The sequence below is a fragment of the Perognathus longimembris genome, chromosome 13, assembly GCF_023159225.1.
Source record: "Perognathus longimembris pacificus isolate PPM17 chromosome 13, ASM2315922v1, whole genome shotgun sequence".
Classification (NCBI taxonomy): Eukaryota; Metazoa; Chordata; class Mammalia; order Rodentia; family Heteromyidae; genus Perognathus; species Perognathus longimembris.
The window spans coordinates 53,134,892-53,162,217 of NC_063173.1; the positions used below are offsets into that span (position 1 = coordinate 53,134,892).

The following is a 27,326-nucleotide window of genomic DNA, read 5'->3' on the forward strand; positions in this document are numbered from 1 at the left end:
ATCACTCAAATTCTTTAATTAAAAGTACATTATTGGTAGTATACAATAATGATATTTGTGGATTAAATAATGTTGCAAATAATGCAAATAATATTGTGGAATGCCATGCTATCTTTACTATTTAACATGAAGTTAATAGTGCTTTAAAATCTATATAGAATCCACAAAAGTCCAGAAACTCTTGGAAGAATCCAGAAAATTCATGCTTAAGAGCCTATTCCTCAGGTGGATGCAGGTGACTCACATTTATAATCCTAGCTACTCAGGCACCTGAGATCTAGGGATTGTAGCTAAAAGCCAGCCTGAACAGCAAAGACCACGAGACTCTTACCTACAACCAGCCACCAAAGAATCTGGAAGTGAGGCTATGGGTCAAAGTGGTAGAGTGGTAGCCTTGAGCAAAAATCCCTAGGGAGATGTCCAGGACAGTACTAGAACCTAAGTTGAAGCCCCAGGACTGGCGCCAAAAGAAAACAAAGTGAAAAACAACTGAACATGTATAAAGGGGAAACGTGTAGAGTAAATAAAATAACTTCTCCTGTGCATTTCTCTCAAGAATTCATGTCTGTCTCGTGTAAGAGTTGTCACTAATGTGTCAAGGATTTATTTGTGGGACTGAATTCAAAGTTTAGTTTCTTGAGTAGCTAGATATATGATAGGTGATGATGATGATGGATGGATAGATACAGTATTGACATCATAAGGAAACTCATTAATGCTGTTTGGAAAAAGGAAGAGGTAGGAAGAGGGAAATGGGTGCTGGTGGAGAGAGTGAATGTGTTCAAAGTGCAGTGTGCTCATGTATAGAAAACTACAATAACCAATAACCCACTTATAGTACAATGTATACTAGGTCCAAGTGAAGCTAACTAAATAGCACATGAAAGCCATAAGCATTAGTTTGTCTTGAAAAGAATTTTTGTGAATGCGCTCTTGACCTCCTTGTTCCTCAGGCTGTAGACGATAGGGTTGAGCATGGGGATGACCATTGTGTAAAACACGGATGAGATTTTGTCCGTGTCCATGGAGTGACTGGAGCTGGGCTGTAGGTACATGAAGATGACAGTGCCATAGAAAATGGAGACGGCGGTGAGGTGAGAGGCACAAGTAGATACCGCCTTCTGATGCCCTGCCTCTGAATGCATCTTTAGGATGGTGATAAAAATTAATGTGTAGGATATTAAGATTACTAGCAAAGCAAAGAAGATATTGAAGCTGGCCACGCAAACAAGAATCAGCTCGTTCACATGTCTATCCGAGCAAGATAAAAACATAACTGCAGGCATATCGCAGAAAAAGTGGTGGATCACATTGGACTTGCAGAAGGAGAGGGTGAATGTGTCCCCAGTGTAAATGGAGGCATTCAGGAAGCCACAGACATAGCAGCCAATGACCAGGTACGCACACATGTTTGCTGTCATGGTGGTGGTGTAATGGAGGGGCTTACACACAGCTGCGTAGCGATCATAAGACATTGAGGCCAACAGGTAATTTTCCACAGTAGCAAAACCTGTCACAAAGAACATCTGAACAGCACAAACATTATAGGAAATGACCTCCTCTCTTAAAAGGAGTCCAGCCATGACCATAGGAGTGACTGCTGAAGAGTAACAAAAATCTACCAGAGAGAGATTGCCAAGGAAGACGTACATGGGGGTATGGAGACGAGAGTCCAAGACAATCAGGAGGACCATTCCCAGGTTCCCAACCAGTGTGACAATATAGATGATGAGGAAGGTGATAAAGAGGGGGACCTGCAGGTCTGGGTCACTGGTCAGTCCCAGCAGGATGAACTGAGTCACTTCTGTCCTGTTCTCCATGTGGCAATAGTGACCTGACAATCTCTACACACTCTGTAGCAATAAGTTAAATAGGACAGAATGATACAGTTACTGAGCTGAACCTGGAAAATATGAAACCAATATGCTTGCTTTCATCTTAACATTTGTAATTTAAGATTTTCCAGGAAAAAAAAAACATGCACTCTTGTGAATCAATATTTCATTGAATCTAAAGAACCAAAATTAATCTTGCCCAAATTTTTAAAAATTGCTAACTTGTGTACTAAGAGGTAAGCAACCCAATAACTTGATAGAAATTAGTTGCTTTTGTGTGTCTGTCAATTTACGTCTAATAAGTGGGTACTTCTGTGTTGCTCACCTGTCGAATGCTATTATAGAACTGTAGATGCATATTCATTGCTTGCTTTCATCAATTTTATGAGCTTGTTGCTTATTCTAATTATACAAATTATAAAACACAGGTTCACCGATTTGATCATATTTAAACACATATGACTTGGCAATATCTACTCTATACTTGTGCCAACTTTATTCTGTGATAAGCAGCTCCTAATTCCAATGGGGCAAATTAAATTTCAGTAAAATAGAACATTGAACAATTTACTTTTAACCAGTTGTCTATATGCATTTGAGTGTTTGGGGTTCATCATGAACTCAGTGTTCAGGTAATCATTTTATCTCCTTCTAGTGAATTTGCTTTTCATTAGAGGTTCAAGAATGGAGAAATAGGTTCTAAGAGAATGAAATTATTCGTTTTCAAGTATAAAATGACCTCATCTAATTAAAAAGCTGAGCTGTATTTTACCTCCATTCCCCAGTTTTATACTTATTAACAGGATATATATTGTCAAGGATCTGTCTAGACACACAAACTATTAATGAAGCTAATGATGAGTTGGCATTGTGAGTCATCAGAACATGGCTGTGTCGTAGGTATGGTGGGTAACTGGGCTAGGAGACCTGCGCAGTCAAATCTGAATGAAAGCATATTGTGAGGCATAGCAGGCAGGAACTCTTATTCCTGGAAGACATGCATGTTAGACCTACCTCTTACCACTCAGGAAGCATTGATCCTATCCTAACCATCCCCTGAACGTATTTCTATGAAGACAGGAATGATGCTTAGACTCAGGTATCATTGTGAAAATTAAATAAGATACTCTACTAGACTAAGCATCATACCAACTGCCATGCTATTTCTAAGATGGAATCATTTAATGGTATCTATGTAGACTTGATTAACGTGGATTGTGCCATGTTGGGCTTCACTTGTGGGTATAGTCTGTAGTCTTGAAATTTTTTCTCGCTATCTCTCTGCTCCACTCTAGGGAAACTGAGTTTATTTGTTCTCTCTAGTGTTTCCTGATGTATCCTCACTCCAACAAATGATTGTTGCTCCTATATTGTACTCAAGCTGCTTCTTTACAATTTTCTTTCTTGAAGTCCTTATTATAACTTTAATTTTAAAAAAAATCACTATCCATCTCTTTATCTTATTTATGTCCTCATGCTACAATCAAATTTACAGAGAGCCAGAGTTGAGAGTCGGGCTGGGGATATAGCCTAGTGGCAAGAGTGCCTGCCTCGGATACACGAGGCCCTAGGTTCGATTCCCCAGCACCACATATACAGAAAACGGCCAGAAGCGGCGCTGTGGCTCAAGTGGCAGAGTGCTAGCCTTGAGCGGGAAGAAGCCAGGGACAGTGCTCAGGCCCTGAGTCCAAGGCCCAGGACTGGCCAAAAAAAAAAAAAAAAAAAAAAAAGAGTTGAGAGTCCCTCCTTAATGGGCTGTCATTAGCTCACAGATGTCTTTCAGTGGCAAGTTTCACATTAAAGAATAGTTTGAATCTGTATATTAAATTTCTTCACTGAAATTGAAGACTTCATGGAAGAATATCTTGGATATCCCTCCAATAATAATGACTATTCCATACCACTTTTCTACTAAGCCTCTGTCAAAAGCTTGCCAATGAACACATTTGTTTTTCATCTTTAACAAATGCATGAGGACTTTTTTAAAAAATATTTTGGTAAAGGGTTTGTTTGTTTTGCCAGTCCTGGGGCTTGAACTCAGGGCCTGAGCACTGTCCCTGGCTTCTTTTTGCTCAAGGCTAACACTTACCACTTGAGCCCTAACGCCACTTTCGACATTTTCTGTTTATATGGTGCTGAGGAATCGAACCCAGGGCTTTGTGCATGCTAGGCAGGCGCTCTACCACTAGGCCACATTCTCAGCACCTAGGGAAAGGGTTTGAACTCACAGCTTTATCATTCCCGCTCCACTGGTGCTTTACCACATGATTCCAGATTGGCTTTTTCCTGGTTATTTTGGAGACAGAGTCTCATGGACCTTTCTGCCTAGGCTGGCATTGAATCATGATCTTCTGGCTTTCAGCCTCCTGAATAGCTATGATTACAGGCAGAAGTCCCCAGGGCATGGCTAAGAAATGCATGATAACTTTTACTATTTACTCTGTTCCACAGCAGTGAAAAGAGCTTTATAACAAAGTGGGGGGGTAGGATTTTATCTTTAAGCAAATGAGGATTTGAAAAATGAAAAGTAATGTTATATTATAAAATCATTTTGCTTGTAGGAGAAAAATATCAAAATCCAAAGGTTAAAGCCATGGTTAGCCGAGTCGCAAGTCTACCTTTATTTCTATTGCTGTCAATATGTATAGATGTGGATGGTGATAATAAGCATAAATTATTAGAAAAAAATTAACTGCAGTTCAGTGGTTTTTAATTCATTTAAAGACTCAACATTATAAGAACAATCATTTTGACCTTCTGGGATTTTGTATTTGTTTTGTTTGCTCATTTAGCAATGAGAAGTAAATACACAGTTAACCAGATACAATTAACACAAAATCAAAAACAGCATCATATTTTTGTTCACATTTTAGAGAAGTAAGCATGATGTTTTATGAGGCTCTCTATAAATATCTTCTGATGAGAGTTTTCATATTTATATTCCAGATTCACCTCAGACTTCTACAATGCTTTAGATATCCAAGCTATCTTAATAAATATAGGTGTCATGCTGCTTTTGTGGAATGACACTTCTCACTAAAAGACTTATGAAATATAGAAAACTTACCAGTTTCCTGAAAGAGAAAGAAAAGGTGTGTGGAACAGGAAATCCAAAAATCACAAAGTCAGCCATGGAGTGTTATATAAACACTATTATCATTATAATCTGTACTCCTTATCATGTACTGGTCAAAAAGGTCCAAATTTTGTAATAGAGGGGAAACATATCAACATGGATCAAATTCTTAATCTGCAACTCCTTCTTTCTGTTTTCTTGGAAGAATCATTTACTTGCTCTTTCTTTGCACATGAAAGTCATGAAATGACATTGCATAGAATTCATAGAATTGTGTGTGTAGCTAACAAATAGTGGAAGTTTGCAAAACATCCTGTGAAGAGGTGGCCATTTTGAAGTTAATCAATGTGTGTTCTTTCATTTCCTTGGTCATAAAAGAAGTCTCATAGAAATCATGTCAGAAGAAGAATTGTAGTAGTAAAAATGATTATCACTTGGACCAAAAAGTAATAACCAATAGAGCATGGCATATTTTGTGCCTCTTCTAAAATGACATTATTTTAAGTAATATTGGGGCTACAGAAGCCAACACATGGAGATATTTAGAGAATTCCAAAGGCTTTTAGACCTCTGCAGGTTTTTCCTTTGGGAGTGTCTATGCATCCTGACCTGCATATCCTTTAATTGCTTGGAGAAGAAGCAATTAAACTGTCTATGGGGATCAAGTAGGTGTTTTTTTAATGTTGTAAAAATGCTTTCATACTACTTTTATTTCCCTTCTTGTTTTATAATTAATGTATAATTTCCACACACTGATGACTTTGCTTTGGGGCAGATGATTTAAATAATTCTGCCTTAAGTATGATCATGTAAATACTACCACAACATCCAAATCTAGTTCACTTGAGTTTGTCTTGGATAACTTCTCTAACACTCTTCCCCTAGTAATGAGTCATTCTCCTATTGTTAGAATAGCCTTATAATGATTATTTTAATAGACTACTATGAATTCATGCATAGCACCATATTGGGTAACATAGAAATATGTATACTAACAAAACTGACTACAAAGAGAGGGGGAAATTTAATATTGCCTATGAATTGCTGGCATTGAATTAATAACAAAGACATTCCTCAAAACCCAGAAAAGGAATCATCTCACTTATGAATTCTCCCAAACTCACACACAATAGGAATATATGGAAGGAACCATGAACGGCTTTTCTCTGTTTCCTAGGAAAGTGCTATCTAATTGTTGCCAACTGGAAGGCTTAAAACATTTTTATTCTTTCATGGGGTAAAAGTTATAATTCCCAAAGCAGCTCTCCTAGGTCAAAATAAAAGAGTTATCGGGGACCTGGTCTCTTCCTAGGCTCCTGTGAACACTACCCCATTTCTTGCATCTCCCCTACACCAGTGTCTGCTGTGGTTCCATCATTCCATGTTTTGGCAGCTATGTTGCTGACTACACCTTTGTTCTATGGTTTCTTCTTTCTAACACTATAGTAATGGATAGGATAACCTTAAACTTAAAAACAGGATTATCTTATGAATAATCTTGATGATTTCTTATTCATCAAAAAAAACCTCTTTTCAAATCTATAATCACAAATGTATTGTATTTTTTGACCACATAGAAGAATGATGAAAGGTTTCAGAATTTAGCATGTGGACCTTTCTGTAGGCCCCTTTTGATCTGGAAACTTTCCGTGCTGTCTTGTGAAATATTTCCATAAATTCAAAGTGATTCTAAAAATTAAATAATTATTTAAAATAACAATTAGGGACTGTGCATGGTGGCATACATCTGTAATTCCAGCTATTTACAGATTGGGGAGATAATGTTTTGAGTCTATCTGGGCAAGAGGCAAGGAGAGAAGGGGAATTGCACCATCTCTTTCAAGAGTTCACACCCAATAACCTAAATTCCTCTCACTAGGACATGCCTCTAAAAAAGTTTCATTCTCAACAGTGCCAGGGCCAAACCTTGAACACATGAGACTTGATGCCATATTGAATATTCAGAACAAAGCAGAAACTGAAAATATGTAAAGAATACCTGCTATTCCATAAGATAACAACCAATGACCCTAAAAATAGCCAGATAAGTCGAAAGGATGTGTCTCCAAAGACTGGCAAATGGGCAGTATGTTTAGAGGAAGATATTCAGCATTTAGTTGCCATCAGGGAAATGTAAACCTATCCACAAATCCATATCACTTCATACTTATTAGGATGTCCATTCTTAATAAAAGAAGAAAATTATGAAGAAATTGGAGCATGTACATTGTTTTTGGAAATGTTATCGCCACTATAAAATGGTAAGCTAACCCCAAAAAGTTAGAAGTAGCCAGGCAGTGGTGACTCACACCTGTAATCTTAGCTACTCAGTAGGGTAAGATCTGAGACTTGCAGTTCAAAGCCAGTCTAGGCAAGAAAGCTTAATTAACTACTAAAAAAGCTGGAAGTGGAGCTATAGCTCAAGTGGTTTAGTGCTACCCTTGAGCACAAACGTTCAGGGACAGCTCTCAGGACCTGAGTTAAAGCTTCAGGACTGGCACACACACACACACACACACACACACACACACACACACACACACACACACACAATAAATAAATAAATAAATAAATTCCATAAGATCTAATGATCCCCTATCTGGGTATATGTAAAAAGAATAAACAAGAAGAAATAATTTTAAAGATTTGCTGCACAACTTAATTGCTGTAATTAATAACGCCTACAATCAATAATCATTCTTGCCACAATCAAAAGAAAACATACACACCTGATGTTGACATGGAGAATAACGGTTATAAGAGAAGAAGTTTGAGATAAGTAGTAAAAATGGATTTTGTAAGCATGTCATAAAGTGAGAAAAGAAAAGAAGCCAAAATGGATAGTTTCTTGCATTGTGAGTGTTATTTCCTGTGTTCAAAAACTGAAGAAAGCCTGCTGTCATTAAGCTGTACAAAGCAATGAGCTGAGTAACAGAGAGATCATGAAGCCCTTAGGGGCTATGCTTATGGGATTCACTATGAGTACAGAATTTTGGTACACTCTAAGTGCAATCAGAATGTAGATTTGGAGCAGAGTACCAAGAATTGAGTTTTGTGTGTTTTACCTTTGGAAAAACAGTGAAAAGTTCCATAAAATATGAATGGGATGAACATGGAAGAATATCGCTCTATAGAGTCTAATATAGGATGCCAGTCAATGAAGGAAAACCTTCAGACTACCTAGTGAATCTGAAGTGAAAAATGTAATCAATAGATGTTTATGATAACTGTATTCATACTTGCCAGTTTTTGAGTCAGTTTAAGTATCTTTCAGTAGTAAACAACATATGATATGTTCAGACAATGCAATATTGTTCCATTTCTAAAAAGCATGAATTATAAAACCACAGAAAAGCATGTTGTGAAAGTTGCATGCTACAAAGTGAGTAGAATACTGTTGTACAGTTCCAACTATATGAGCTTCTGGCAAAGGCTGAACTAGACTTGTAATTGGAATGAGGGAGAAATAGCTAGAATTTTAGGGCACTCAGCCTATGCTGGATGATTTTTATAATGAATTTCTGTCATTACACACCTATCTAAACCCAATACATTGTACATTTCCAATTGTGAATGATAGTGTTAATTGCTGTTTTGGACTGATGGTACTTATCATTAATTGTAAGAAATTTATCATTCTGAAATGGGTTATTAATAACCCCTATTGATAATGTTATATACATGTTAGAGAAGAAAATGTATGTGAAATATTTGTACCTTCTTCCCAGAAGAACCTAAAACTGTTCTGAAAATATCTTTTATTTAGAAAATAAAATACCTTTTTACTATAAATTTAAATGAATTGTCACAATAATTTTTATGAGAAGAAGCCAAAAATTTCCCATTTCAATACATATGTAACCACAAGTGAACATATATATGTACATTTGTTCCTCTGATTAACATATATGCTTGTACTGAATTCTGGGTGGGAAGAAATATATGCGTACTGAGTAACTAAATTAACCATTAATAAGGTTTGATAAGCAAACTCCAAACGTCTCTAACAATTATCCCTAGATTTTCTTATTCCTACATAACATTTCAGAATGTGTTCTTTTCAAAATAATGAGACAACAGATCTCTGAAGAGATGAGGCATTTGCCTCATGAATTTTTATGTATTTTAAACCGTGTCTAATACAATATATGAAGTCTGAGAGCAATAGTTCTAATTGCACTTTATATTCTGACACTAAAATCTTATACAGAACTTTCTGCCTTCTCAAACATCTTCTTAACTGCACTATTGACCTCCTTGTTCCTCAGGCTGTAGACCACAGGGTTGAGCATGGGGATGACCATCGTGTAAAACACAGATGCCATTTTGTCCGTGTCCATGGAGTGACTGGAGCTGGGCTGGAGGTACATGAAGATGACAGTCCCATAGAAAATGGAGACAGCAGTCAGGTGAGATGCACAGGTAGACAAGGCCTTTTGGTGTCCCTGAGATGAGTGCATCTTCAAGATGGTGACAAATATGAACAGATAGGAGATGGAGATAACCAGAAGAGCAAAAAAGACATTAAAGCTTGACAAAAAAACCAGAAACACTTCACTAACGTGAGTATCTGAACAAGAAAGAGCCATGACAGCTGGAACATCACAGAAGAAGTGGTGGACCACATAGGATTTTCCAAATGAGAGACTAAATATGTCTGCCACATGAAACATGGAGTTCAGGAGACCACAAGTATAGGACCCTATGATCAGATGAACACACACACTAGTAGTCATGGTGGTGGTGTAATGGAGGGGCTTACACACTGCTGCATAGCGATCATAAGCCATGGAGGCCAAGAGGTAATTCTCCACAGTAGCAAAGGCTACAAAAAAGAACATCTGAGCAGCACAAGCATTGTAGGAGACCACTTTATGTCCTGTAAGGAACTCACTCATGACCGTGGGAGTAACAGCTGAGGAGTATCCAAAGTCCACTAGAGATAGGTTTCCGAGGAAAAAGTACATGGGGGTGTGGAGACGAGGGTTGAGGAGAATCAACACAATCATCCCCAGGTTCCCAACAACATTGATGAGATAAATGAGAGTGAACATGATGAAGAAAGGAACTTGCAGTTCCGGGTTGGGAGTTAGGCCTAGGAGGATGAACTGTGTCACTCCCGTGCAGTTCACCATCAAGAGGTGTTCTGTAGCAATGAGAAATGAAGCAACAGAGTGATAAAGAAAAATGAGATCCCATTACAGGTCAAAACCACAATGAGATATCATGTCATTCTAGGTAGGCTTATTATCTAAAAAACATACAAAAAATAACAAATGTGGAGATGGGGAAATATATATAATTCATACCTTGATGGAAATGTAAATCAGTAGAGAATGGTATGGAGCTCACTCATAAAAGCAAAAGTAGTTGTTGATGAGATCCAGAAGGCCCACTTCTGTGTGGATATTAGAGGAAATAAAATCACTCCAACAGAGATATAGCTGTATAGCTAAGGTAACAAATTAACCCAGGATCGTACCATCAGAGAGTAGATATAATGTGAAATTTTATGTACTGTGTGTATGAATGTGCCTATAATGGCATGTACCCATAAAGCCACTAAATCCTGTCATCTGAAGCAAAATAGATGGCTTTAGTGCATTTATGATAAATGAAATATGCTAGACAGAAAGATAAACACTACAAATTGTAACTTATATGTAGAAGGGTAAAAAGCCAATCTGGATATGGGCTAGTGTTTACTAGAGTCTGGGAAGGGAGGAGAAAGAAGCAAGGAAGAGCAGTTGCATATTGTATATTTGGGTTATCATAGTAACTGTATACCTTTCATTAAAAAACCAAAGGAAGCATGAAGGCTTCAAACTTAAAGAAATGATAAGATGGAAATGCTCTTATTTGGTCAGTATGTATTGTGTTGAAATATCATGATGTACCCAATAAATACAACAAAAACAAAGTCAAAAATTAAGAAAAAACAGACCATTAAAATTTTAAGCAAATAATTATATATAATAAGAATATGGCACATTGAATGGATGGTTATTATAACAAACATGATTACTGTTGTCAGGATAGGATAGAGGTTTCTTTGATTGTTTGATTAATGTGGATGACAACATGTGAGGTTTTGTGTGTGGCTAACTTTGGAAGTCTTGTGGCCACCCCTTCAATATGCCTATCTTCAGAGAAGTAATTGAGATTGTCCCTTACGTTTTCTGCCCTTTTTCCACCCACAGGGTTGACTGCTCTACTGAATCCATATTAATTTCTTCTTTGAAAAGCATCTCAGCATTGTTGAAAGAGGCTTTCTTAAACTTAGTCTTCCTGCTATAATTGCCATCCCTCAGTTGTACAAAGATACTTAAGACAAAATGCATGCTATGAAAGGCACATTTACTCTGTAGAGCTGTTTTAATGACACACACTGTGATGTTATTTCAGTCAATTTGTTGGTAGAAATTGAAAACCTAGCCATCTTTTACTAACAACTATGCTCCACTGTCTTTTTGCAATGGAGTGTAGAAGTTAAGCCCATGAATGGTTTGTACTTGTCAAGCTTAAAATGCACAATACTCTTGAATGCTCTGCAACTAATGTTAAGAGCTTTTCACATAAATATGTGCATGTGTCTGTAGGTATTGTTACTAATTGTGGGAATTAGAGATTTGAAAAACTGTATGACAGGAAAGCAGATAAATTAAGAGAAGAAGGGAGAACGTAGTCATATATTCAATGCATATTTTATTTAAATAGGGAAATTGAAATGAGGAGTTAAGTTGAAAAGGATGGAGAATGATGAAAAAAGTGATATTCATCAGGATGCATTGTACTTATAAACTGACATGTTGAATTATAATCCTTTTGTACTAGTTAAAGATAATAAAAATATAATTTAAAAAGATAGTATTATATTCTTCAATTATACCATACTGTGAAAACCTTTCATGACTCAAAATGGAAACTTGGTTTCAACTTTGTAAAAAAAAAAAACAACAACAACACATTTTTTGCCAACTTGATATCAGCCTGTTTAGATTTGCTACTAACAAAAAGAATTAATTGTGGGAGAAAGGTTAAAATTCAATTTTCATTAAATCATCGTACTGCTCTTTGTGCTTTAAAAACTGCTTGTATATTACTTTTATCTGTTTCATCTACAACTTATGGTGAACAAGATACAATTAAAACTTGACCAGAGCATAATTTATTTTTGTTTATCTTCTTATAAGCAGTAGGATATTTAACAACTTTGAACCCTCTTCCTACAAATTAACATTTAACATTGATATTCCAGCCTTAGGAAAAAATAGGCAAAGTAGATGTTTCTGTGCCTAAATAAATTAGGTATATCTGTGAGTCTGCTTTCACTACCAAGTATGAATAGCTACTTATAAGGAAATCAAAGCAAAGAAAGAATTTTTGTTCTTTTTTTTCTAAAATAAAACCAATTTCATTAAAGTGTGACATGGATAGGATACATTGTATTCATAAACTACTTTGTTAAATGGCAACTCTTGTACAACTGCTTAAATACAGAAAATTAGAAAAAGAAAAAAGTTTTCATTAACCATATCTATGAACTATGGAAAGCTTACCTTTCTGCTGGAAAAGAAGGGATTATTCATCCCAAGTAGAAGAACCAAAAGTAAGAAATTCAGCCATGGAAAAATGTGTAAATGGTGTTAGAAGTTTCACTCATTGGTAGTGGTCAAAGTTTCTACTCTATGACAAGAAATAATGGAATAAAAACCACAAACAAGGAGAGTTTCTGAGATCCAGTTTTGAATCCACCATTCCATCTTTTATGCCTTTAGACAAGTTAATTATTTTCTCCTTATTTGAAAAAAAATGAAGTACAACAGTAGTACTCACTAGACACTATGTGGAAAATGAACTGTGGAAAGTGAATCTTGTGGATGTGAATGGGAGGGGAAAAATACAGGAGAGAGCAATGGAACGGGGAGACATGGTTCAAAAAGAAACATACTCATTACTCATTACCTAATTCATGTAACTGTGACCCCTCTGTATATCAACTCTACAACAACAATAAAAAATAAAACAAAAATTTTGATTCTGAAATAAATAAATAAATAAGTTTGTAGGGCTGGGGATATGGCCTAGTGGCAAGAGTGCTTGCCTCGTATACATGAGGCCCTGGGTTCGATTCCCCAGCACCACATATACAGAAAATGACCAGAAGTGGCGCTATGGCTCAAGGGGCAGAGTGCTAGCCTTGAGCAAGAAGAAGCCAGGGACAGTGCTCAGGCCCTGAATCCAAGCCCCAGGACTGGCCAAAAAAAAAAGTTTATAGTAGAAAAAACAATCGTAATAAAATTACTTTCTACATAATCCACATAATTAAATTTATAAAGAGTCTTACTAAGGAGTTGTCATTTAAAGCTCATTCAATATAATTTTTTTTATCTTGAGGCCATGGTTGTACTTACATTGGAGATCCTTAGGCCTGGAAAAAGCCTACAGTTACTGACATGCACCAGCAATCAGATAAAAACACAGCATGGCCCAGGACATAGTATTCTCCTTTAAAATGATATTATATAGAATTTTGTCAGGATTTCAGGGACTAATGCAAGGCAACCAAGAGGGGATTATAGGAAGTAAAAACTCTCCAGAGACCCCTCACACAAGGGCATATTCAGCAACACATTCCAGGTTCACGTGAAAGAAGTGATTAAGCTGGGGATTGGGACTTAGTTGTATATACAGAGTGTATGTATACTTTCTTAATTGTTTGTGGGTTTTGGCATTTCCTTACTGATACATAGCTTGATCTGTGTTTTTAGTGTGCCTTTCCAAGAATCTGTTAAAAATGCAAGTGATGTTATCACTACCAAAAGCAAGATTTTTTCTATTTGTTTTGTTTATGCTGAACTGAGGGCCTCAAGCTTGCTTGGCTGGTACTCTGTCACTTGAGCCATGTCTCCAATGTCTAAAACAAGATCTTATAGGATTATCCACTTTACCTAAACAAAACACCTCAAATTTTTGTGGTCAACCCTTTCTCCTATCCATTCCCCATAAAAACCACGCAATCTATTTTGGGTTTTTTTTTTTTTTCATTTTTAAAAATTTATTTCTTTCTTGTCAAAGTGATGTATGGAGGGGTACTGCAACCCCTCAATCCATTTTGTCCATAAAATTTAATCTTTGAAAGAAACCTAGTTTCTGTCGTCTCTGGGTCTTGTTTGCTTTAGCTAGCATAACATCTTCGAGATCCATCAATAATATTGCTTTTTTATCAATGGTGGAATCTTCTTATGCATAGTATTATCCTATCCAGATAAATGAATCCAGTTTGGTAGGGACAAGAGACACAACAACTTAAAAGCTAGAGAAAATGGGCTGGGGATATGGCCTAGTGGCAAGAGTGCCTGCCTCATATACATGAGGCCCTGGGTTCGATTCCCCAGCACCACATATACAGGAAGTGGCGTTGTGGCTCAAGTGGCAGAGTGCTAGCCTTGAGCAAAAAGAAGCCAGGGACAGTGCTCAGGCCCTGAGTCCAAGCCCCAGGACTGGCAAAAAAAAAAAAAAAGCTAGAGAAAATGAGCAACATTAAATATTCCAAAGCATTTGAAGACAGAAAAATTACCTTCTTGACATTTTCATATGTTTTATTGTATATGTTAAGATGTTTTTTCCCCCGCGTGCGCTTGAAGATGGCGGCGGCTGCCGGGAGGTTGCTCCGGGCCTCGGTTACCCGACATGCAAGCACCATCTCCCGGGGCATTTCTGCCTCTGCAGCCCTTAGGCATGTTGCTTCTAGAAGAACTTGCTTGACAAACACATTCTGGTCTGGCTCTACTCAAGCAAAATTCGCCTTTAGTACTAGTTCCTCATCTTACGCTCCTGCTGTTACCCAACGTGCACCTTACTTTAAAGGCACAGCTGTTGTCAATGGAGAGTTCAAAGAGCTTAGCCTGGATGACTTTAAGGGGAAATACTTGGTGCTTTTCTTCTATCCTTTGGATTTCACCTTTGTGTGTCCTACAGAAATTGTTGCTTTTAGTGACAAAGCCAGTGAGTTTCATGACGTGAACTGTGAGGTCATCGCAGTTTGGGTGGACTCCCACTTTAGCCATCTTGCCTGGATCAATACACCAAGGAAGAATGGAGGCTTGGGCCACATGAATATCGCACTCTTGTCGGATTTAACCAGACAGATTTCCCGGGACTACGGTGTGCTGTTAGAAGGTCCTGGTCTGGCACTCAGAGGTCTCTTCATAATTGACCCCAATGGAGTCATCAAGCATCTGAGTGTCAATGACCTGCCAGTTGGCCAGAGTGTGGAAGAGACCCTCCGCTTGGTGAAAGCATTCCAGTTTGTGGAAGCCCATGGAGAAGTCTGCCCAGCAAACTGGACACCAGATTCTCCTACAATCAAGCCAAGTCCGACAGCTTCCAAAGAATACTTCGAGAAGGTCCATCAGTAGATGATCTGTGTGCACCTGAAGCTTCACTACAGAAAAGAACCTCAGCTGGCGCCCTTTTAGCATTTCAAAGATTATTTATAGAAGGAAAAACCCAATCATGCTTGTATTTATAGATATTACTCTATTTTTTTTTAACAAAGAAAACTCTTGTTTTCATTTCCTGGAGTGATACTACTCTTAATATTTTCTTTTTGTAACACTGGCTAAAACTGTGTCCAGGTAATCCTTTATTGGCAATGTCATTATTGATTATGTCTTCAGTGGGCAAAGGAAACGCTTCCTTCCGCCTTACCTTCCAGACCTTTGCTGCACCAGCGTAACACAAGCACCGAATGCTTCTGATCAAGAGTCCTGATTTTTCTTCCTGAAGTTTTTTGTAGTAAACTGAATTTCCTCTAAGACAACATACCTTTATGTTGTTAGGCTCTGCTGTCTGAGCTAACTCCAAATGGATGTCTATGTGATGGAAACAAATGTGAATCCAAACTAAAACACGGTGGCATCGTGACTGAACTGATCATGCATGACCCTGCCCCTGAGGTTTATAGTTTACAGTTTCACTAGCTGACTTAGTTCAGTGTGTATTTTCAGATAATGATTAGATGTAATTATAAAGGATGTATATTAAATCCGGAGATTGAATTTTGATTCAAGTGCTTGACGTAAAATATATCATGAAAGTAAACATACCTTAAAATTTAAAAAAAGATGTTTTTTAACAAAGAATGTGTTCATTCACTCATAAATGAAAGCTTTACTGGGTTAGAGAGTTCACATTGGCAGATATTTACTTTCAGTGCTTTAAATGCATAATTCCAAGCCCTCCTTGATTTTATGGTTTCTGTTAAGAAATGTGTGATTATTCTGATAAGTGTCCTCATATAAGTGATGTGCCTTTTATAGATAATCTTTATATAGATACACAAATGTAAAAACAGATATATGATAAATAGGTGATAGATAGTAATGTATCTATATACAGATGAATATCTATCTGTATGTATGTATATGAACATTGTGTATGTGTGTGCACACGTGTGTGCATGCACATGTGCTCTTTGGAGACCATTTACAAGAATTAGAGGAGGAGAGGAAAAGAGAATGTTAGAAAGAGGTAAGTGATACAAAAAGAGTTATACTGTGTGTAAAGGCAACATAAATAGAATTCAATGAAAGCTGTTAACTGGGATAGGGAAAAGAGTAAGCAAGTAAGCTAATCTGTTTAAAATACAGTGTGTGCTTTATGAAATACAAAAGTAAAAATCTCTTTGAAAAAGAAAAATAACACAAGCTTTTAAGATGACAGAATGGAAAACCTTCTCCACCATCTAGGATGGAGCTATGGGATATGGAGTAGGAAGAGAGTGACTATTGAACTATTTTATGTACATGTGTAAAAATGAGCCAAAGAAACCTGTTAAGATTTGTTTTGTGAGAGGAGGGAAGGGATGATGGGGGAGGGTAAGTATAGGCTGAATCTGATTAAGATACTTTGTATGTGTTTATGAACACATTTTTGTTCAAGATCCTTTGAACACAAAAAGAAAAACAGAGAAAGGAAAACACTATGACCAACTACTATATGGTTAAACATTTCTTTTCTCTTTTATAGTGTTACATGTAAATTTTACTTATTGAGTAATAATAATGCAATTATTTCATAATGAAAGTATTTTACTCCACATATAATTATGTGCTACTTAGCATGTTTACTTGTTCCCTGGATTAGATTTAAATATGGTAACTACGAAACCAATGCTCATTTTTGTATGCGTCTGTGAGTTTGTGCCCCTGTGTGTGTGTGTGTGTGTGTGTATGTGTGTGTGTTCCAAGGCTCTGCACAGTAGCTAAAAATCTACTGGAGATCAATAAATTGGAATTTATTCTATTTTAAATATAACATTTATGAGCTACGGTTTTTTTAATGACAGAATCTAAGTCTCCCCGTGTTTAAGTCAAATTGCAATACTAGAGGTCATAACATGGCTTGATTTGTGCACTACCAGAGAATAATTTAAAATAATAAACAATAACCTGTGATTTCCCCCAACAAGTACAAGTGGGTCCCCATAGAACTTTTAATCACCTATACTGTAAGCATGTGAGGTAAACACTTGCCGTTCTCATCATGAGACTTTGTCCCATGACAGTTCCAGGACTGTTGACATTTCAAATCCCCAAATGTATCTATTTGGCCTTATACCAAAAGGACTACCCCAAGAACAATTTCCCCTTTGAGCCTTCATTATTCATCTCAAGGTAATAGTTGTTCAGTACTTAAAAATAACTTCTTCCCCAGGTACCATATTTCTAAGGATGTAGCCATTTCCAGTGGCCAAATAATAATGGTGTTTATGGAGATTTAGTTTCTCATCACAGCAACATCATCTTCAGGGAAGATACTTGTGGGACTACCTGTCTAGGACTTTCTTTATGTAAATGAGATTCAGGATCAGACAGGATGAGAAATTTACCTTTTGTTTTGATATTTGTTCCTACACAATGTTTACTTATCTTTAACCTCAAGGCAACTGAAACACTATTCTAAATTATTGTTTGTGGTAAACAAGATCCTTCCATAGACTTCCATAATTGAAGTAGATTAAAGTACTTTGCAATTTTCAATGCAACATGAATAAACAGCAATAGCAATACACAAATACATGCCCATGGAGTTTAGGAGAAGAAAACTAAGTTAAAAGGAATTAAATGACTTATCTAAGAACACAGAACAAGAGATCAAGTACTAGAATGTGTATTACTTGTTAGCAAGGCCAATAGCATTTCCTCTGCTTCTGGAGATTTCTAAACTTTCTTGCAAAGCACTAAAGAAAAGTCCTCAAATAAAGATAATTTCCTTCTTTCAAGGATTGTATTGCTGACCTGAGACCTGATTATGTATGAAGGTGATGGACCTGAATGTTGTATCTCAAAAAGGAAGGTAAGTTTCTAGTTTATTGAGAGTTTAGAATTAAATGTTTCAAAATATCTTATATTTTATACAGTAAAATCAGAGGTTGCACATCCAAACACCAAGGAAATCCTGTAAAATACACACACACACACACACACACACACACACACAAAGAAAATGTAATAGTATCATGAATCCTCCTTTGATAAACACAAATGTGTATGATTTTAAAATCATTTCATGTTTTTGAACCATAACAATCTCAATCTTAATTTCCAAAGAATGTGATACAAATTAAATACCTTAACTAATTCCAGTCTTGCTGAAAAGATTAAATAGGATACCAATATAAAATATGATTATAATGCAAAATATAATATTAATATATTTTAAATGAATGTATGTTAATAAGAAGGAATAAATCAAGCTCATAGACATTCACAGATGCATAAGGAGAGGTATAAAATTATATGAGATAAAATTAATGCTGATGAGAGGGTCAAATTGTATTTCCTAATTCTGCCACTAAAGACTTTGCTTTTAAAATCAATTTAGAGGGCTGGGGATTTGGCCTAGTGGCAAAGAGTGCTTGCCTCATAAAATCAATTTAGTAACCACAACATGAACTATTTGTTGTACTACAGTGTAAATATTTTCGCCACCAACTTTAAGTAATGAGTAGACGGAAAAGACATGCTTCTTCCATGAGGAGAATAAGAACAGCAGGTCAATATTTACTGATTTTAATGTCTATTTCAGTCTATAAAGCATCACAATATTTGAAAATATGTCCTATGCATTACTGAAGATCAAGAAGCTAGCAAAACTCCTGTACACATTGTTTTTACAGAGAAAAGGAAGGAGTGGCCAACAGCCAACACTTTATGTGGCTTTACTAGTGATACAAATGACTAATGTTCCATTTTAACTATTCAAAGATTTTTTTTTTGCCAGTTCTGGGGCTTGGACTCAATGCTAGCACTCTGCCTCTTGAGCCACAGCACCACTTCTGGTCATTTTCTATATATGTGGTGCTGAGGATTCGAACCCAGGGCTTCATGTATACGAGGCAAGCACTCTTGCCACTAGGCCATATTCCCAGCCCCCAAAGATTTTTTAAAATTTGATTTCATTGTCAAAGTGATGTGCAGAGGGGTTACAGTTGCATACGTAAGGTAGTGAGTACGTTTATCTCAAGTTTGTTACCCTCTCCATCATTTTTCTCTCACCTTCCTTTCCCCCCACCCTCCCCAAGTTGTATAGTTCATTTCCAACATATTGTCTTGTGAGTATAGCTGTTGCTTTGGTTTGCCCATTATCCATTGTATCACCATTTTGATGTTCCTCTTCCCTTCCCTAAATATTCAAAGGTATTTTTACATGTATGGTAATGATATTGTAAAGATTTTGTGTATTTTTGTTCAACATAGATCCAGAAAAGTCACATGAACAAGTTCCTATATTTTATTACCAAGTTTGTGATTTTCAAATTAACAATTATGATAGATGAAATCAGTCAGTGAGTTATCACTTAGTATCACTCAATTGAATAAGTTACTAAGTTGTAACAAGTTTACAGAGAAATAGGTTTAAAGTTAATATTTCATCATGATACAGAGCTAAGAATTTGGTTCAAATTAATATTTTCATATCTCACCCTTACTACTTTCTTTAATCCAGCACATAGATGCTTCAGTTTTTATTAGTGCACAATCTTTCCTCTAAAAATCTTATTTAACATTGTCAAATTGATATGACAATTGCAAGAAATGTGTGCTCATATATATATACATATATATGTTATACATGCATTAGAGCTATATAAGCCTTATGAAACTGACAAGATAAGATAAATGTATATAAGTTTGTCAAGCCCTCTCCCTGGTACTTGGAACTTACATGTCCAAATGTGTATGTTTCTGAATGACTAAAATATTTCAAATTCAGTGAAATGATTTTTTTAATTCAAATGTGGCTTTGAAAAAATTTATTGTAAAGATGATATGCAGAATGGTTACAGTTACATATGAAGGTAATGAGTACATTTCTTTTTGAACAGTGTTATCCCTGTCCTTATTTTCTCCCACTTCCCCCACACACAGCTCCCCTCTCCTCCAAACTGTAAGGTTCATGACCAACATGGTGTCTAGTGAGTATCACTGTTAGATTGGTTCACTCTTTGTTACTTCCTGTGATTCCCCTTCCTGTACAAAGGGTAAAGAAATAAAAAAACAAAAACCATGACAACAGGAACTAAACCAAAGGGAAAAAAGAAAGAAAGAAAGAAAGAAATAGAAATAACCTCAAGCAGTACAATTTAAAAAAAACTCTTGCTTCCATTTCTTGGAGTTCATTTTGATAACTATCATTTTATATGGTCATATCCACATCGCTATTGAGCCATTGTGATCCCCTACTTAGAATATCATAGACATATTCTAGTTATTACAATTGAGGTAAACCATGCAGCCTATGGTTTTTTGAGTCTGGCTAATTTCGCTTAATATAATTTTTCTGTTGGTGGGAATGTAAACTTGTTCAGCCACTCTGGAAAGCAGTATGGAGGTTTCTGAAAAGATTAAACATAGTTCTTCCTTTGACCCAACAATCCTACTCCTGGGGATTTACCCAAATGACCACAAACAAGGCCACACCAAAGCTAACAGCACAACCATATTCATTGTAGTATTCTTTACCACAACTAAGATATGGGATCAATCCAGCTGCCCCCCTCCCCCGTAGATGAAAGGATCAAGAAATTGTGGTATATATACACAATGGAATTTTATGCTTCCATCAGAAAGAATGACATTGAAATTATCTTATTCTCTGATTTCTCCTTCTGTGGCATTCTATAAAAATTTAAAGCATGCAGTCATTATTGATCCCTCTTTCTCCTTCAGGCCCTTAATATAGCAGGAAATTCAGTCAAATCAATGTTTGAAATGCTTTACTAAATGTCAAACACCAAAGACATTTGATAAATAAGTTAACAACTTGCCAAGTGACTAAAGTAAAAAAAACACACTATAATTTAGGTATATCATTATTCTATGTTAGTTACTTATCATCTCTTACCTGAGTAAATTATAAATCCTGGCTAATAACTTTACTATAGCCATAACCTAAGTTTTTCTTGACCTCAAATCTATCATCTGTATATTTAAGGGTTTGGATGGATCATCTTCAAAATCCTTTACTCTGATATGATCTACAAATAATATAAAACTGCAAATACATGATGCTAACCAGAATGATGCAACTTCTTGGATATTAAGATGAATTGTGGGGTTATAGGATGTATTGATCACAGAAATGGCTAATACAGCTTCTAGACAAAGGAAAAGTCAAGATATTGCACTTAACCATCATTGACTGTGATAAAAGAGTACTCATGGCACAATATAAAAGGCAAACCTTTCAGAGTAAAATTAATTTAATTTCACCTCAATTTTACTTAGTGCCATGGAATGAATGCTGTGCCCTACAAAAATCCATATACTGAGATTTTCACCTCTGGGGTTAAGAAAGGACTATTCCAGTTAGGATTCATGCCTTTATACAAAGAAAACTCAAAGAGCTAATTAGACCTTTTTACTCTATGAAAAAAAAAGTGTACATGTGCTATTATGAACCAGGAAGTGGGAAGCCTTCAGAAAAACTATTTGTTGGAATATTGACCTAGTACATCTCAGTCTTGAGAAGTAACAAATAAATGTCTCCACCTTTAGCAGGCACTTAGAGGATTCAAGATAAAGTGTAAATGTATATTACTTGTGGACTATATTCCAGTTTGATCATCATTAGTATCATGAAAACAAAAACTATAGTAAGCTAAAAAAGCAAAATCCAACAGATTTAATCTAATGCACTTTATTTTTGTTAGAGCATCATAAATGGGCTAATACAATAGATTGTTCTAGTTTGGTATAAAAAACAATTTGCAACTATTTAAGGAATCACAATAGGAAGTTTGTTCTTTTCCAGTAGTTATTCTGATCTTCTACATGTCTCTTTTTGAACCTCAGTGCAGTCATCTGCCTTGTTAGAAGAATGGGCTGCATCATCTCCAAAACAATTTTCTCTGAAACACTGTATAACCAGGATTCATTTTCTTATTATTTCATGCTTTCGAGTAGGAGTCCTGGAAACAAGTCATTGCAATTCTGAAATTGGCATTGAGTGGTCAAGCTGCCTGAGCTCAGAAGTGCTCCTTCTGTTCATCATTCTGACTCTCTTCTCTCATCACTACAGGCTAGCCATATAATTTACAATGGAGAACAGCACAGAAGTGACCCAGTTCATTCTTGTGGGACTAACAAATAAACCACAACTCCAAATCCCCTTCTTCATCATCTTCCTTCTCATCTTCCTCAGCACTCTCCTTGGGAACCTGGGGATGATGGGATTGATCATTCTGGACTCTCGTCTCCACACGCCCATGTACTTGTTCCTCAGTAACTTATCCCTGGTGGACTTTGCGTATTCCTCAGCTGTCACCCCCAAGGTGATGTCAGGACTCCTCACAGGAGATAAAATCATGCCCTACAATTCCTGTGCCACACAGTTCTTCTTCTTCGTGGGCTTCATCACCACTGAAAGTTTTCTCCTGGCTGCCATGGCTTATGATCGCTATGCCGCAGTGTGCAAGCCTCTGCACTACACCACCACCATGACCACAAATATGTGTGCCTCTCTGACCACAGGCTCCTATGTCTGTGGCTTCCTGAATGCCTCTATCCATACTGGGAACATTTTCAGGCTCTCCTTCTGCAGGGACAATGTGGTTGACCACTTTTTCTGTGATGCCCCTCCCCTCTTAGCCCTCTCATGCTCAGATACCTACATTAGTGAGATGGTTATTTTTTTTGTAGTGGGCTTCAATGCTCTCTTTTCCATCCTAGTCATCTTGGTCTCCTACCTGTTTATATTCATCACTATCCTCAGGATGCGCTCCTCTGAAGGACGCCAGAAGGCCTTCTCCACCTGTGCCTCCCACCTCACCGCAGTCTCCATCTTCTATGGCACAGTCATCTTCATGTACTTACAGCCCAGCTCCAGTCACGCGATGGGCGCAGACAAAATGGCATCTGTATTCTACACTATGGTGATCCCCATGTTGAACCCACTGGTCTACAGCCTGAGGAACAAAGAGGTTAAGAATGCCTTCACCAAGGCTGTGGGGAAAGCAAAATCTTCTATATCAGTCATGTTTTAGTTCAACAGAATCAATAGGGTTGCTTCACCCACCTCACCTATGTACATCTTGAAGTTATTTCCCTACCCTACCCACCTATTTTATTTATGAATTACAACAATTTTCCCAGCTAATTGAAGTCTAGAAAATAAAAACCTTACAATCAGATAACTAGAAATAATCATCTAGAATCATTCAAAAACATAGAATAATGGTTTTTAAAATCCCTTTTAATGGCATGCTTATCCAATCTCAAACATGTGCATATACAATCATAAGTACACTGCCCACAAATACACCATTCATGGAAATCACATGTAACATTTTTTTTTGTCTGTGGTGGGCCCTGAACTCAAGGCCTCGGTGCTATCCCTGTGCTTTTTCACTCAGAGCTAGTGCTCTACCACTTTGAGCCACAGCACTTCACATTAGGTTTTCTGGTAGTTAATTGGAGATAAGAGTCTCACAGACTACAAGGATGAGCCACCAGATCCTTGCTCATGTAACTTTTTTTTTTCAAATTTTTATTATCAAACTGATGTACAGAGAGGTTAAAGTTTCATGTAACTTTTATACTTACAATTAGAAATATTTACTCAAGCCAGAGGGCCCATGGCTCATGCCTATAACCCTAGCTACTCAGGAGGCTGAGATCTGAGGATCGTGATTCAAAGCCAACCCAGACAGGAAAAATCTGTTAGTTTTATCTCCAATTACCAAAAAAGCACTAGCCTTGAGTGTAAAAGCTCAGGGAGAGTGTCCAGGCCCTGAGTTCAACCCCACAACAAACAAAAAAAGGAAAGGAAAAATAAACATTTATTCAAGACATTCATAAACTAGGTTTCATGTTTAGAATACAAAATAAAGCAATTATTCTGGTGTCAGAGAAGATATTCTTAGTAAAAATAATTTGATTTGTTTTATGAAATTTGTACATAAAGTTATTAAAACACTACATAATTATAAATTATTAAACACTTTCAAAAATACCTATTTTAATATTTATATCATTTTAGACTAATTAACTTGTTTAATTAATGTGTATGAGTGGGATCTATTGGTGAGTGATGGTGTGTATTTCAACACATGAATAAAGCATATCCTGATCAAATAGAGGTCAACAGTATTTCTCTTTTTCATTCCTTACATCTCTAACCTTTGTTTTGTCTTTTCAATTTTTCAAAAAATGTGAAAAATTTCATGGTAACAATAATAACCTAATTTGCTACAGGAAAACAAAACCTGTACCTTCCAACTAAATAATTTTTCTATTCCACATCCATGTACAATATTTTATGACCATTATAAATTTTCATAAAATTATGGATTTTCAATGCTTTTAATAAAACACTTTATTATTCCACATATAATGTACAAAGCCATTCACAAATATTTCATTGTAACACTTCCAACATGCTTATAATTTTACTATTTTTACTATATCTATTATTCCCTTTTCTTTTCCCTTTCCTTTTATAGTAGGAGTGGGGTTTGATCTTAGGACCTCACACTTGCTACATTGGTACTTTACCACAGATGTATGTCTCCAGTTCTGGTTTTCACTTGATTCTTCTAGAATAGAGTCTTACTTCCCACCCAGCTGTGTCTCCTGAGCCATATCAGAATAATGAGCCTTTGTGTAGTTGTTGAGAATATAGATGCACAGAACTGCTCACAGCTTCACTTCATGGATATGGAGTCTTGCTGACTTCAGTGCCAGGTTGTCCTGGAACCCTGACCCTCCAAATTTCTGCTTCTCACACAGCTTAGAAACACAGGCATGCACCCATGCACTGAGCCATGAGTTCATGGCCTGCAACCGTAGTCCTTCCCATCTCCACCTCATACATAGTTAGGTTACAGATATGAGCCACTGGCATCTGGCCTCCCTGCCATTTATTAGATCCCTTGCTTCCTCTGCCCTTTCCTTTCCCTTTCTACCTTCCTCATCATTACCTTTGCAATTCCATGCTTTTTGTATTTGTTTTCCTCAGGGAAGAGTTTGTGGGGATGGATTACACTTTCCCAACATTCTTGTGGATCATGCTGAGAAGTCTACTAACTGTGGGCTTGAGTATGCTTGGGGTAAAATTGCCTGTCCTGCTGGAATAGTAACAACATACCCATAGATCCAGGCAGACCAGAACTTGAGTATGATCCAGCACTAAAGAGAAGAGGTAGCTCTTGGCTAGAGAAAATAAGCAGTCTATATAAAATTACTGGGATGATGGACACAAATGAAGTCTGGATAGAGTTAAATAACTACACCAGTGCACGCAGAACTTTGCATGCCAGAAATGTCAAGGGTTTCAAGGAAACTATGGACTCGGGTGAAAAGTTGAAATAAAATGTCAGTAACCAAATCAGTAATCAGTATGGGTGTAAGATCAGAGTTAGTTTAAAATAATTGTTCAAGTAAAACTCAGTGAAGTAAAAAAATAGATGAATGATTTGATGGGCTAAAAATGAAACTTGAAAAGAGAGAATAAAAAGCAACTTACCAAGTCAAACAAGAAATGTTGTGCTAAAAAATGTGTGCTGTGGAATTATTGGCGTAATACTAAGCATCAAAGCAATAAAAAGCAGAAAAAGAAAGATTCTGTGAGTTTGATAAGGGATGAAGTGTCAAAATAAAGCAATATGTAAGAGAAAAGGTATGGAAACTTTGAGACACTATTATGGACCAAATATTCAGGTTATGGGGTTTACGAAAATTTTGAGAATACGTAAGAGAGCTTATTCAAAGAAACAAAACACGAGTGTCCTTATCATAGAAAGGGACAAAGAATATCCAGATATATAAACCTCAAAAGCCACCAGTCATGTTTTACTCAATCAGTGCACATGTCTCCCAGTCTACTTCATAACCAGACTTAAAAAATAAAATACAAAGAAAAGGTTTTTAGGCAATAAGAGAAGAAATGCATAGCACATAAAGAATGTCTGAAGTTGCAACACCGAGAACATTTCCACGAAGGAGTTTATGAATACAGGGGGCTGATCAATGTCAGCCCTTTCAACATTCTCACTCACCACTCCTGACCTACCTCTACCTCTTCCCCCACTTAAGATTTTAGGATATGGGCTGATTTTCCCCACCCCATTTAGCAAGGCAATGTATGTACACAATGCATCTTGATCATCAATTCAGCCCACCTCTTCCTTATTTTTCTTAATTTTGTGATGTATGCAATGAATTCTTAACTATATTCTGCCCCCTTCCTTCCTTAATATGTCTCCCCTTCTCTCCCTTCACGCCCCTCTTGTGAGTAACCTTTTACTGGTACTTATTTTTTGAGGCTTTGACTTAGTCTTTCTACAGATAGACTCAGGCTCCATAGAGTCTATTACACTCCAGTCAATTCATTTGTAACTGCTTGCGTACCACCCAGTGTGTCTATGTATAGATTTATAGGTACATTCTAGCTACCACAAATGAGGGACGCCTGGAAGCCTCTGTTTCTCTGGGTCTGGCTTACTCCATTTAATGTAATTTTTTCCCAAGTTTTTCCATTTCCTTATGAATGGTAGCATTCCTGTAGTTGAGTTGAATTCCATTGAATATATCTTCCATATTGTCTTGATAATCTGCGTTGTTGAGTGACAACTCATTTATACAACTACTTAAAATTAATTAAAAAATATTCACAAACCCCCCAAATAAGCCTTGTGCGTCTTTCAGTTGAAGTTGTATAGGCCAGGAGAGAGTAGTAAGAAAAATAACCTGCCAACAAGAATCACAATCGCCCCAGCTTCTGCTGGTAGGGAGCAGTAACCACTTTTCACTATGAAAATGAAATATAAATCAAGAGAACTATGTATGAAATGGTAAACCTAGCTGTAGATGAGCTAGGATTGCCTCTGGGTCCCCTGTGCAGGGCCA

General features: G+C 36.7%; 4 protein-coding genes across 4 annotated transcripts; 2 read left to right on the forward strand and 2 right to left on the reverse strand.

The window, feature by feature from the left end:
* Positions 1-896: 896 nt before the first annotated feature.
* LOC125362593 (olfactory receptor 5B3-like) lies at positions 897-1,820 on the reverse strand. Its single transcript, XM_048361413.1, has one exon. The coding sequence runs from the start codon at positions 1,818-1,820 to the stop codon at positions 897-899; it is 924 nt and encodes a 307-aa protein (XP_048217370.1).
* A 7,293-nt stretch (positions 1,821-9,113) lies between these two features.
* LOC125361456 (olfactory receptor 5B2-like) lies at positions 9,114-10,046 on the reverse strand. The gene has a single exon (XM_048359941.1). It carries the CDS (start codon positions 10,044-10,046, stop codon positions 9,114-9,116), a length of 933 nt encoding a protein of 310 aa, XP_048215898.1.
* A 4,501-nt stretch (positions 10,047-14,547) lies between these two features.
* LOC125362206 (thioredoxin-dependent peroxide reductase, mitochondrial-like) lies at positions 14,548-15,465 on the forward strand. Its single transcript, XM_048360915.1, has one exon. The coding sequence runs from the start codon at positions 14,559-14,561 to the stop codon at positions 15,330-15,332; it is 774 nt and encodes a 257-aa protein (XP_048216872.1). The 5' UTR covers positions 14,548-14,558; the 3' UTR covers positions 15,333-15,465.
* Positions 15,466-22,519: 7,054 nt separating this feature from the next.
* On the forward strand, positions 22,520-23,464 carry LOC125361478 (olfactory receptor 5B12-like). The gene has a single exon (XM_048359966.1). It carries the CDS (start codon positions 22,520-22,522, stop codon positions 23,462-23,464), a length of 945 nt encoding a protein of 314 aa, XP_048215923.1.
* The last annotated feature ends 3,862 nt before the right edge of the window (positions 23,465-27,326 follow it).

Coding starts and splice junctions, on each gene's coding strand:
- LOC125362206 (XM_048360915.1), top strand. CDS start 14,559: ATGGCGGCGGCTGCCGGGAGGTTGCTCCGGGCCTCGGTTACCCGACAT.
- LOC125361456 (XM_048359941.1), bottom strand. CDS start 10,046: ATGGTGAACTGCACGGGAGTGACACAGTTCATCCTCCTAGGCCTAACT.
- LOC125361478 (XM_048359966.1), top strand. CDS start 22,520: ATGGAGAACAGCACAGAAGTGACCCAGTTCATTCTTGTGGGACTAACA.
- LOC125362593 (XM_048361413.1), bottom strand. CDS start 1,820: ATGGAGAACAGGACAGAAGTGACTCAGTTCATCCTGCTGGGACTGACC.